The following is a 12509-nucleotide window of genomic DNA, read 5'->3' as shown; positions in this document are numbered from 1 at the left end:
TAGACTTTCACAAAAAGTCTATTAATATTAACTAGGCCCATTATACGCTTCACCAGTCATGATGTCACTTCCCTCGTAACGACGCATGGTAACTTAGTAACTGGCTCTAAACTATCGGAACAATGGCGGAAGCCGTTATGAAATATTTCTCCGACAAGCATAAAAGCGCATCCAAGGGAAAAAAAAACCCATTATAAGTCTGATCATGTTTTGACTTTTATACATTATGATCACAAGACATATGAAAAGTTCTAACCAGCACATGGTAAATTCCTTGAACCAGCATGAAGAATAAAAAGTACCGATTTTCTTTGTTTAGAACCACGATGGCCGCCGTTGCTGGGCGACGTGACATCAGATTATTGAATCCAATTGCGATCGGATATCAGACCCATAGAGAATACAGGACTGCCTCCTAGTCTGTGATCAGACCTGCTTTCCAATGCCGTTGTGAAAATACATAAGAAACTCGAAATGGAAAATCTACGACTGGGATGCGATTTGGCCAGAGTTATCTTTCCCAAGATGGCAGCCACCAGCGGCCATTGAGTTTGGGTTATTAAGTATCTAGGCACTGGTCGATGCTGATGATGATGAAATAAATTTAGAATATTGCCTAGCGATACCATCATCATCTGCATGGCGGTAAGAAAGGTCGAATCTAACAGATCCAGCTACCCAAACATTGCTTAGTCTAGTCTGAGTGACAGTCAGAGAGGTTAGGAAAATAATTGACTGCTCAAAAGTCAAAAGTAAAGTAACAACAACAGTCTACAGTTACAGTGACAGTACAAGTACAAATTCTTTCTATCTAGATTTCTACTTCTATTGCGAACCAATATTGCTCTAAAGTTATGTTTAAAGTGACGGCAAAAATATCTCGATTTTGGCTGAAATGAGGCTGAGGAACGTCCTATATATTATGGTGGCGTTTTTTGCACCTCCGTTGGAGGTGTACAAAACGCACCGTTTTTATGCACCTCCGTTGGCGATGATGGTAAATTAATGAAAATGTTGCTGCATACGTCCATGAGGTTTAAATAGTTTTAGATTGTAGTTTAGCACGCTGCTTATTGGTTACCGATGTACGTTTATATAATGATAATAAATGAAAGAATAATAACAATAATTTAAAAAATCAAAAGTAAAAAGAAACATGGCACAAAAATACTGATCTCAAATAAATAAATAAATTTAGAAAATTAAAATCGAATTAAAAAAAAAAAACATGATAAAAAGATTTTGAAAAAAAAAAGGAGAAGAAAGAAAAAAACCCCACAAAAATGTTGTCTTTCACAATAAAGTAATTTTTTTTTTAAAAGTCTAAAATGGGAATCGAACCCGGTAGTTTCAAGGTTAGAGTCCGACAGCTTGTCCACTGCGCTACGGAGCCACCTGACTGTTCGTGACATTTAATAAAGTCTTTCTAAAACCTTACCTTCAATGCAACTTCTATTTTCTGGTTTTATATTTCGATTTTTAAAATTATTATTATTTTTATATAAATTTATTAATAAAAACATCCTACAGATATCACAATATAACTTTCGCCATGTCCAAATACAGAAACACAATATCGCTGATGAAATTGGGTGGGTTGCGCATGCGTGACGGAGGTGTATAAAAACGGTCCGTTAAGATACACCGTCAACGGAGGTGCATAAAAACGCTACGATATATTATTTATTCAAAGTCCGTTTAGATTTTTATTTTGATTTTTTAATCATTGATTGAGATTGAGAGGGATGGAACTGGAACACCACTCCTCCTACTCCTCCTACACTCCAGCATAGTTTCCTCAAACTCCTCGGGACATGCAAAAAAGTTCCTAAAGACTAAATGTCTCCCATTTCAAAGCTTCTTACCTTGAAAGTTATGTTTGAAATCAAAAAGAATTTTTTGTCCTGTAAGATTCACCTTTATCAAGTTGCCATTCTGTATTTTATTGCGGACACAATATAAAATTGGAAGTGTCAATTGCCAAGGAATGAGTCCTTGGTAGTTGACGGTTCATCAATTGCCAAGTAGTCAAATTGGAACTCTTCAAATGCATGCAGTGATTTCAGTTTCAGTCGAGCCTCGATTTGTGCACATATATAAAGAATCTCGAATCCAGCAATCATTCATTCCTTGTCAATTGTTGTGGAAAGGACCGAGTCTACACTTGTTGGCATTTGTTTTTAATTTTTATAAGTCGCTTCACGAATTCCAAGATGAGTTAAAATCATATCAAAACAAAAATTAGTGTTGTTTTCGGGTTCAGCAGAAAAAATCAGAAGGACGAAGTGACAAATCCATGCCAAGTCCTAGATCTTAAAACAGTAGGATTTCCTTTGTTTTAAAGGAAATTACACTGGACACAGAAACAATTCACGTCAAACATTTTTGTAACAAGATCAATCCTTGGCATTTAATCGTAAATAGCTGATAGACAATTTACCAGCTGGCAATGGCCATGATAAAAGAGAAAATATGAGAGACAGAAAAGAGAAAATGATAGAGAAACACATGCAGAGAGGAAAAAATGGCACAGGGAGAGAAAAATGAAAATGACAAAGAGAGAGTAGTGTGAGAGAGAAAGGATAAAATGACAGAGAGAGAGAGAGAGATAATGACAAGAGAGAGAAGAGAAAATGAGAGTATTAATAATAATAGCATCACTCGGTGGCAATACATCACTTCGTGACACTGACATTACTCCGTGGCAGTTAAAAATACACATGCGTAGTTGATGAACTGACACGGTCCTTGGCAATTGACGATTTGACAATTTTCAAGGTCCTTGGCAATTGACCCTACCTATAAAATTATATATTCTATGATGATTGATAGTTTTGTTTTTCCAATTTATCAACTTTGTTATTCATCATTTAGAATAAATCAAGAAAATGTATTTCAAATCCTGGAGTCTTTATCATAAAATATTTGCAATAGGTTAGATGATTTTTGAGTAAAATTCATTCCTAGGTAATGAGAATGTTTTATATTTAGGAATTTTGTTGATTGATAACAATAACAATGCTTTTTCTAACTTCCTTTATTTTATTAGATGGACAGCCTAGGTTCTGCGATCCTTATCATGCTTTCATTTCTTGGACTAGCGGCCTTTTTTATGTCACTGTATAGAAAATACAGACTTAAACATTATGATGTACCTATTCGAGATCCACGTAAAGGCCATCGTTTCTTCATGACAGATATGTTCACATCAACAATATATTGTAATGTGGATGAATGTCAGTTAGTTCATGGCGCAAAATGTGATACTTGTGGAATTTATGTAGATGACCACAGTATGAAGGAGGCAAACAAAAAGATTCCATGCAAAACAGTGTCCTCCAAAGAATCTGTAATGCACCACCATTGGGTTAGGGGTAATCTACCTTTATATAGTGACTGTTTTATCTGCGAAGAAGAAATTGAGATTGATGATAGTCAGCCAGCTCTTGCTAATCTAAAGTGTGCCTGGTGTAAGAGGACTGCACATGATGACTGTGCAAAGAAATCAAGTGCTTGTGATTTAGGAGATTTTAGAAAAATGATTGTTCCTCCATACTGCATTGAAGTAAAATGGGTTGGAATCAAGGGTACACGTCAGAGGCACCTGGTGGTCAAGAATGTCAGGCATCCTGCAATTGAGGACTGGAGCCCTCTACTCGTGATTGCGAACAGAAAGAGTGGGAGCAATGAAGGTGAAATATTACTGCAACAGTTCAGAGGAGTCCTGAATCCAGCTCAGGTATAATTCATAAATTTCAACAGTGTTTATATTTTTCTATTTTCTATTGTTATTATTATTTTTATTATTATTATTATTATTATTATTATTATTATCATTATCATCACCATTATCACCATCATTATTATTATTGTTGTTATTATTTTTATTACCTGACCCATTCTTTTACATTTTTCTTAGTGATTATGCCGGTAAACCGTAAACTCTAGATCTAATATCTTTTAACTACCCATATATATCTGCCATTTGTGCAAATTCTTTCAGTATGTTCAGATTCTTTGGGTGGGGGTCCAAACATGGTTAAATTCAGATTTTTCCGTCCAAATTTTTGGGTGTTTTTATCAACATTTTAGAGGAAATTTTTTTGAAATTTGTTTATAACATTTTTGTATGTGAGAAATAAACGTATGACCAAATGTAATATCACTACATTAACTTACTTTGAGCATTTTGAAGTGGAAATTTATAAAAATAAGGGTGGAAATCTTACATTTTAAGCTGATACCGACTTTTCTCTTGAAATTCAGATTTTCTCAAAAAAGACAGATTTTTTGTGGTTCTATGTGGCAAATTTGCTCATCTCGTTACTGTTTTCTGTTGTTCCGAATGGCAAACAACCTCTTAAAATTTTGCAAACCAAACAAAATGATCAGATCAAATGGTTTTCAAAGTTAAAATGTTCATATTATAAGCCACAGTGTTTATAGATAAATCTATCAATTATGTTTCTCTTCCTCTTCATATGTTAAATCAGATAATCTTGTTCAAATTGCTTTGACATACAATATATCATCAGATTTAGGATTAAAAATCATGGAATAGCTACAGCTCTCTTTTTATGGGAGAAGAATTGACACATTTCATACTTATGATATGTTTTGTTTTTTGTTTCCAAAGGTTATCGATATTCAAGATATTTCACCAGAAAATGCATTAGCCTGGTGCAACTTGTTACCCTACGTCACTTTTAAATTGTTGATATGTGGAGGAGATGGAACAATTGGGTGGGTTCTGACTGCTATTGAAAAGCTGAAACTCAAGGTATGATATCAAACAAGAAACAAAATGATTACTATATATACAGTGCAGCATGGAAATCATGAAAAAGTTGGGACTGGGCCTGTTTGTTAGACATTTCTGTGTTGGATATACTAGAAAGAATATGAAGAAGAATGTGATAGGGGGGGGGAAGAGGGTAAACGTGGGTTCTTTCGGTGATGTCCCATTATAATGAAATGTAGCATTGAGTGTGTCATATTCCATTCAATAACAGGTGGAATAATGTTCCCTTTACATGTGCTATAGTAGGAAGACAAAGCCAGCACGTCCCATAACAGTCTCGGGGCATCATTGCCTCACTAGCCCCCACTGATACTGGTACACATAGCAGGCCAATAAATCTTCCGTCTATTGTCGGAATTCCGACAGTACGATTTTGCTCTTAAGTGCTAATATTTAAATTAATAAAATTCGTAACGTCAAAGAACAGAACCAATAAAAAAGAAAATAAAAGACTTTTATTTCATTCCTCGAAAAAAATAGATTTTATTCCGTTTCAAATGCCGACTTAAAAAAAATAAATAAATAATTTTCATTTGTCGCATCAAAGACAAAACAAAACTTGCCGTCTATCTGTTAGCTATAATATTATCATGCCATCTACACACTCCGCTAGACGTGGATGTATTCACTGCCTGGCTACTGTGCCACAGCCAGCGAGAGTGGGTCGCGAAGTTCGCGCCAGTCGTCTTCACACACACACCTAGTCAGTTAATAACGCACGCACAGAAGTGTGTCGACCGGACCGGAAGGTTTCTCTCTATTTTGCTACCTACACATATGCATATCTCCGGTTCTTATTTCTCAGTCTCTATATTTTTTTGGTTCCGTTCGGATGTGAGACGGAAAAAAAATAATGCGAAATAATTATTTTTCTTAGAAATATATATTCTTCTTCGAAAGCTCTCACACGACCGCACCACCTCCTCCTCTTCTTTTTCTTCTTCTTCTTCTTCTTTTTCTTCTTCTTCTTCTTCTTCTTCTTCTTCTTCTTCTTCTTCTTCTTCTTCTTCTTCTTCTTCTTCTTCTTCTTCTTCTTCTTCTTCTTCTTCTTCTTCTTCTTCTTCTTCTTCTTCTTCTTCTTCCTCTTCTTCTACTTCTTCTTCTTCTTCTTCTTCTTCTTCTTCTTCTTCTTCTTCTTCTACTACTTCTTCTTCTATAAGAATTAATCCAAATTAACGAAAGAATCAGCGTAAACATTTAACACAAACAGGAGCAAAGATACACGCAGCTTCCTGTGTCAAGCACGAGATTCAAAAGGGTAGGAAATGTTCTCTTCCTTTCATTTTACTAAGTCAGACCTGGGCCCTCAAATAATTGGGATTTTTTTTTTTTTGGTACCATATAATAAGGACCTCGTTATAAATAAGTAGGGGGAAGTGACATGATTTGACTAGTCAATTGACTTGTCATATCTGTGTTGTGTCCATATTTCTGTTCTTTTGTGTCTATTTTCGTGTTTTCAAAAAGTTCCCGACAATTTTTTCACCAACCATTTACAGGCCTGACATAGGTGTGAGGCGTTGCGTGCATCAGACACTGGTCAAATATGCTAGCAGCCCCGTCCCTCCCCCGCCCTTTACACATGCATGCTCGACACATTAACTATTATATATATATATATATATATATATATATATATATATATATATATATATATATATATATATATATATATATATATATATAAATGTGCGTGTGAGTTGCATGACATAATCAGTCGGAAGGTGAACATTTTGGATTTGCATTTTTTTTTAATTTCTGAAAGAATATGCTCCCCAGAGCATTGTAATCTTTATTTGAAGTAAATTGGATGATTTTTCATGAAGATATGATCAGATGTATGGGAAAAGTATCCGGCAACTTTTCTCAAATTTCATACTTTTTGAACTTGACTAGCTGTAAAAAATATTTAGAAGTGAAATTAAGCTTTGATTTTTCCCGAAGATATAAAAAAAAGGGTTGATTTAATCATTTATGTCAAGAACTCATTTTTTATAAAAATTGACCTTCTTACTTGGCAATATCTCAGTTCAAATATTTTCACCATCCGACTGATTTTCTCATTCACTGTAACATATATATATGTATAGTAATAAAGAGAACTCACTTGTAGCCGACATTGCTGTTTCCATGCTATGTGGGTATTTTATCAGTCACGAATATGATCTTCTTTTAAGAATAACCCACAGTATTCATAGAATGTGTTATATAGTGCAAATCATATAAATTTATGTATGTGTTTAGGAGTATTATGGTGTGGTATGGTGTCATGTACATCCTTTGGAGGATATGCGAAATTGAGATTTAAAGAGGTGATGGAGAGAGAGAGGGGTGAAGGAGAGAGAGAAGGGGGGTAGGGTTGTGTCATGTTTAGTTGCTGTGGGTCATTGTGCTTGATCGTCTTTAGAAAACTTTATATTATATATTTCCCTTTAGAAAGGATAGATTATAGCATTGTTTCATCAAGGGCCCAATGCAGGGGTATGGTCTTTGCCTTTGTACCCAAAAGTTAATGAGTTATGCTTTGTGGCTATGAACAAGTCGGCTCGCCCTAGCTTACTTTGCAGCACTGTATTGCAGCTGGTGCATGGGTTATTCCAGTCTTCCTCTGGAATAGACCCTAATGACAAAATTCTTATAGAAGATGAATAAGGGGAATTCTATTTAAATTTTTTTATTATCATTTATTAGGGTTAATGTAATATATTCATTAAAAATTTTGAGACTTAAATTTAAATTAATGATAATCATTGTATCTATGAATTCTCATGTTTTGTAATCACTTTCAGACGCCACCAAGAATGTGCATTCTCCCTCTTGGAACTGGTAATGATCTTTCACGTGTTCTTGGCTGGGGTGAGGGCTATTCAGGACTGATGGATGTTACAGGTATTCTTAACGTGATTAGGAAAGCTAGACCAGTGGAACTTGACAGGTGAGATTTTTGGTTTCATTTTGTGCCTAAAATTAATGACAAGATTTTGAAAGAGAATGTTTTAATATTCAGTCTGATTGGATTACCAAAGTTGTAGTGATGTTAAACAGTGGTCACTGCTTAATAACTCACCTCTCAGGTGACAACATTTAGGGGATTTGAGCTGCAGTGGCTTATTAGGGGAATAAACAAGGAAGGATGGGGGGGGGGGGGGGGGGGGGGGGATGGTTGTGATAACACTGAAAAATGAAAGTGGTAAGAGAATGTTAAAGTTTTGTCCGTTAATTTCTGAATAAGATTTCCTGGCTACAGTTTTAGCAGCTTAAGAATAAACCTATTTTTGTGTTGTATAATGTTTCATGTTGTTTTAACTATTTTGTAATACCATTAGGGTTAGGTTACACATCCCTCTCCAACCAAAACACTCTTGCACTTCCTTGATAGTCAATGAAATATAGTACTGTAATTATGGAGTGTCTTACTTTTTTATTTTCTGTAATGCACTGAAATCAGAGTCACAATGCAAACACCTTTACTCAATGATAGTTAATGTGGCAGGTGCAAGACAATCTGTTCATGCATCAGACAAAAGCACATGACAAACAAAAGATGGGCAAGGCAGCTTTTTCTGTGATAAAATGTCGCCATTGTGTTGTGGGTATTTGTATTAACTAACAATTCTATGAAAAATATTTGCTAAAAACATCATAATTTTGAATTGAATCAAGGCCTCGTTTCAGTCGAAAAGTGTTACCTCTGGAAACAAATTCAATCACGTATCCGATCATGAAAGAAATGACATTTTTGAGAATCTATTTATAAATACATGTTTATTGTCCAGGTTTTAGGAGATAGCCCAGGCATTAAGATCAATGGTGAGAATATCAATAATATAAGATATGCAGATGACACAGCACTAATTTCAGACTCAAAAGAAAATTTACAACTACTCCTCAATAAAATAGTCACAGAGAGTGAACGTATGGGGTTATACTTAAATGTAAAAAAGACAGAATGCATCGTTGTATCAAGGAGAGAAAGAAATCCAATATGCAACTTAATAAGCAATGGAAAAACTATAAAACAAGTTCAGGCATTTAAATATCTTGGATACATAATAACTTCAGATGGCAGATGCAACACAGAAATAAAACGAAGAATTGCAATAGCTAAAGATAGTTTTAATAAAATGAGTCTAATTTTTAAAAACCACAATATCTCAATGACAACAAAACATAGGGTTTTGAAGGCCTACGTATGGTCAGTATTATTATATGGCTGCGAAAGCTGGACAATTACAGAAGACATTAGAAAGAAACTGGAGGCAGCAGAAATGTGGTTTCTTAGAAGGATGTTAAGAATCTCATGGACAGAGAAGAAAACTAATAAAGAAGTATTAGAGCAAGCTGAAACTAAAAGGCTATTAATTCGTACAATAAGAAAAAGACAAATGCAATTTTTAGGACACCTAAATCGACATAAATGTATTGAACATCTTGCTCTCACAGGAAAGATAGAAGGTAAAAAGAGTAAAGGTAGACCAAGAAAAACATATTTGAATAGTTTGAACAGCTGGGTGACAAAGAAAGAGAAGAATAATATTAGTTTTCTGAGGTTATCTGATCAAAGAGATGAATGGCGTATCATGATCACCAATGTCTGGCACAGACTTGGTACTTGAAGAAAAAGAAGAATTGTCCAGGTGGACAAAGGCGTGAAAGAGTCACCTGTTAAATAGTAGTAATGAATTGGTTTATTGATAACACAAACTTGCTTGATAAAAATTGAGAAGACTATTTAAAATTTAAGTGGTTTCTATATTGGTAGACAGTTGTACTAATATCGTATTGCTTACTTATGCACCAGGTGAATAATAGCAGGTTATTGGGCAAGAAGGCGGGATATTAGAAGGGTGTTGTTATTGTTCGTATTCTGTTACTTGAGAATAACAGCAGGTTATCACGCAGAGCGTGATAGTATAAAGTGGTTTTGTTTTTTTGGCAGTGATCCCTGCACAATATTCAGAACATAATAATATGTAAATATAGGATTAAACCAGTGCTTGTGAAGCAATTTTGTCAAAGGTTTCAATAGAGATTGATGGTTAAGATTTCTATTATTTCATTAGTTTTCTTTGTAAAGCAACAATTTCCTTTTCTCTTTTTCTTTCAATCATAATTAAATACTCAAGTCTATCTGGATTTGAGTATTTTTACCTTGGCCAGCATGTGGCATTTATTTAATCCATGATGTGAGATAATCCGTAAGTGGTTCTTGCAAAGTGTTAAGTGTTGTTTGAAATGATAGATAATGTCACTGTTCCTAAAAAAAATATTTGACTAACATACAGAAAACCCTAATTTAAAAATTACCATCACTCTGTATACCTACTCTAACAGTGATCTTTACATATAAGTCAAAGTCTTAGTCAATTAATTTATGAGTAATTGTCTATATAAATACTCATATTTATTTTTGTATTATGTCCTCTATCAAAATAAAATTGTCAAAAAAACTCCTCTTTATAAACCTCAAGCAACTTTGAAGAACTCTTTTATTTTGAAATCCTTTAAAATGTTTCTGAATTGTTTTCTTTTAATATAGTCCACGCTGACAGGTCCTACTTGATTGATAATTTAATAATAATAATAATAATAATAATAATAATAATAATAATAATAGATCTTTATTGTCCATAAATATGGCAATTTGTCATTTAGTTACACTTGTTATAATGTTAAACGATAACTAAGATTGAACAGATATTTCTTAAGTGGTTTTTCTTGGTCTACCTTTACTCTTTTTACCTTCTATCTTTCCTGTGAGAGCAAGATGTTCAATACATTTATGTCGATTTAGGTGTCCTAAAAATTGCATTTGTCTTTTTCTTATTGTACGAATTAATAGCCTTTTAGTTTCAGCTTGCTCTAATACTTCTTCATTAGTTTTCTTCTCTGTCCATGAGATTCTTAACATCCTTCTAAGAAACCACTTAAGAAATATTACTTCTTAAAGCTCATTCAAAATAATACTTGTTTTGAATATTCATGAATATCATCATGTTTTTGTCAGGCAATAGCATCCTTTTAATTATCATTGTTTTCAGGTGGACAGTAAATATCCATCATGAAAAGATATTTGGTTTAGCCCGACCGTCAAAAGTAAGTTAACCAGTTTTCCCCCCACCTTTTCCTATTTTTTTTTTTTCACCTGAATCATTTTCTTTTATAAATATATCTTAGATCAAACCTTGTTCTCAGATCCATTAAGTCACACAATCTGCAAGTGTATGGGCATTTTCAAATAGGTTTAAAACTTGTGTTTTGTAAACATTTCCTTAATTTTGTCTCCACAACTGGTATAGTTTCCTACTCCAGCTGGCAAAGTATTCCGCAGATGGATACTTGATGGAAAAAATAATCCCCCCAAAAAGCCCAAAACAATGGCTACTGTTCTTGTGTCCAGAAATAAGGGCTCTTCACTTGCTGGCTAAGTCAAGGGTTAGCCTCTAATTTGCCATACATTGTGTCATGCTCGTTGATCAACAACAAAAAGAAAGCAGCACATCTCTGAGCCACCATTTTAATTTGCTTAATCAGTTTTTACATTACTATTGTGGCAAACTTTTGGACTAACCTAAAACTATTTGAGATTCATGAGCAATGCTCACTTTTAACGGAGAAAAGAAATTTGAGAAAAGACACAAGAAGGAAGCTAATTTAAAACATACAAAACTTTTTATTTATTGATTTATGTATTTGTTTTGGGGTTTTTTCAAATATACAAGGCTGAGTCAAAAAGTAATGGGAATATGCTTATTACTTTAAAACAAATTGAATCAATACCATGCATCATACTTCCTATTGAAGCTTGGAATTTTCTAAGTAGAATGCTAATTCTCAATGTAGTCTCCGTCTCTCTCAATAGCCACAGTTCACCTTTTTGTAAGGGCATGTATCTCGTCCTATTAAAATTGAGTTGACTGAGTTTTAAACCAATTTTTCACTACTGACTTGACTTCTTCATCATCTTCAAAGCCATGTCACCTCTTTGCCTCTTTCAGTGGACCAAAAGATTAAAGTCGGGAGGTGTCAAGTCTGGTGAATAAAGAGGGTTGACAGCATTGTCCATCCAAATGATGCGATTGCCTCCCTTTTCCTGGCACTTTTGAGTGGGCGGACATTTTCATGAAGAAACAGTACTCGTTCCATCTCCAAATCCGGTCTAAATCAACAAATTCTTGCTTTCAGTTGCTCGAGAGTCTATATGCCCTGTTCAGAGTTGACAGTGTTTCCCTGTGGTAGGAAATCAACGAGGATCACACCTCTAATGTCCCAAGACAATGTTGCATATGTTTCCCAGCTGATTTCTCAGTTTTGAAGTTTCTGATCTTTAGGGAAGAGGGATGTCGCCATTCCATTGATTGTCTCTTCGACTCAGGTCCATATGATGAACCCAGGTTTCATATTCAGTGATTATTCTCTTGAGAAAGCTGTCATCTCTTGCACTAAGCCGGAGAAGCTCGGAACAGCAATTCACCCCTTCCCGCTCTGTATTATGTGTAAAGTGCCTCTCTCATTGACACAATGCAAGATGCAGATATGCAGTCATTTTCATCTATTCTGACACTGACAATACACATCTTCATTTAGCTTTGTGACAAGATAACGGACACTCCAATACCACTACAGAATCATGCATGAGTTAAAGATTCACTTATGCGTAATTCAGGCTATAATTATAATACATAATTTTTTAAACTTTTGTAAAAGA

The 12509-nt window shown here is 34.5% G+C and overlaps 1 protein-coding gene across 3 annotated transcripts in view; it reads left to right on the top strand.

Moving 5' to 3' along the window:
* The first annotated feature begins 498 nt into the window (after window positions 1-498).
* Window positions 499-12509, top strand: part of LOC144972844 (diacylglycerol kinase epsilon-like) — a 41811-nt gene continuing 29800 nt past the window's right edge. The window contains exons 1-5 of one of the 3 annotated variants that reach the window (XM_078914552.1): window positions 499-645; window positions 3050-3739; window positions 4637-4780; window positions 7591-7736; window positions 10843-10897. In XM_078914552.1, the coding sequence (XP_078770678.1) occupies window positions 640-645; window positions 3050-3739; window positions 4637-4780; window positions 7591-7736; window positions 10843-10897 (1041 nt within the window). In that variant the 5' untranslated portion in view covers window positions 499-639. The other 2 variants (XM_078914554.1, XM_078914553.1) reach the window with 2 other exon arrangements.

Source organism: Berghia stephanieae, chromosome 5, assembly GCF_034508935.2.
Source record: "Berghia stephanieae isolate SIO BIC M18660-M18661 chromosome 5, UCSD_Bste_1.3, whole genome shotgun sequence".
Lineage (NCBI taxonomy): Eukaryota > Metazoa > Mollusca > Gastropoda > Nudibranchia > Aeolidiidae > Berghia > Berghia stephanieae.
The sequence above is the reverse complement of the archived record's forward strand: the minus strand, read 5'-3'. Positions and strand labels throughout refer to the sequence as shown.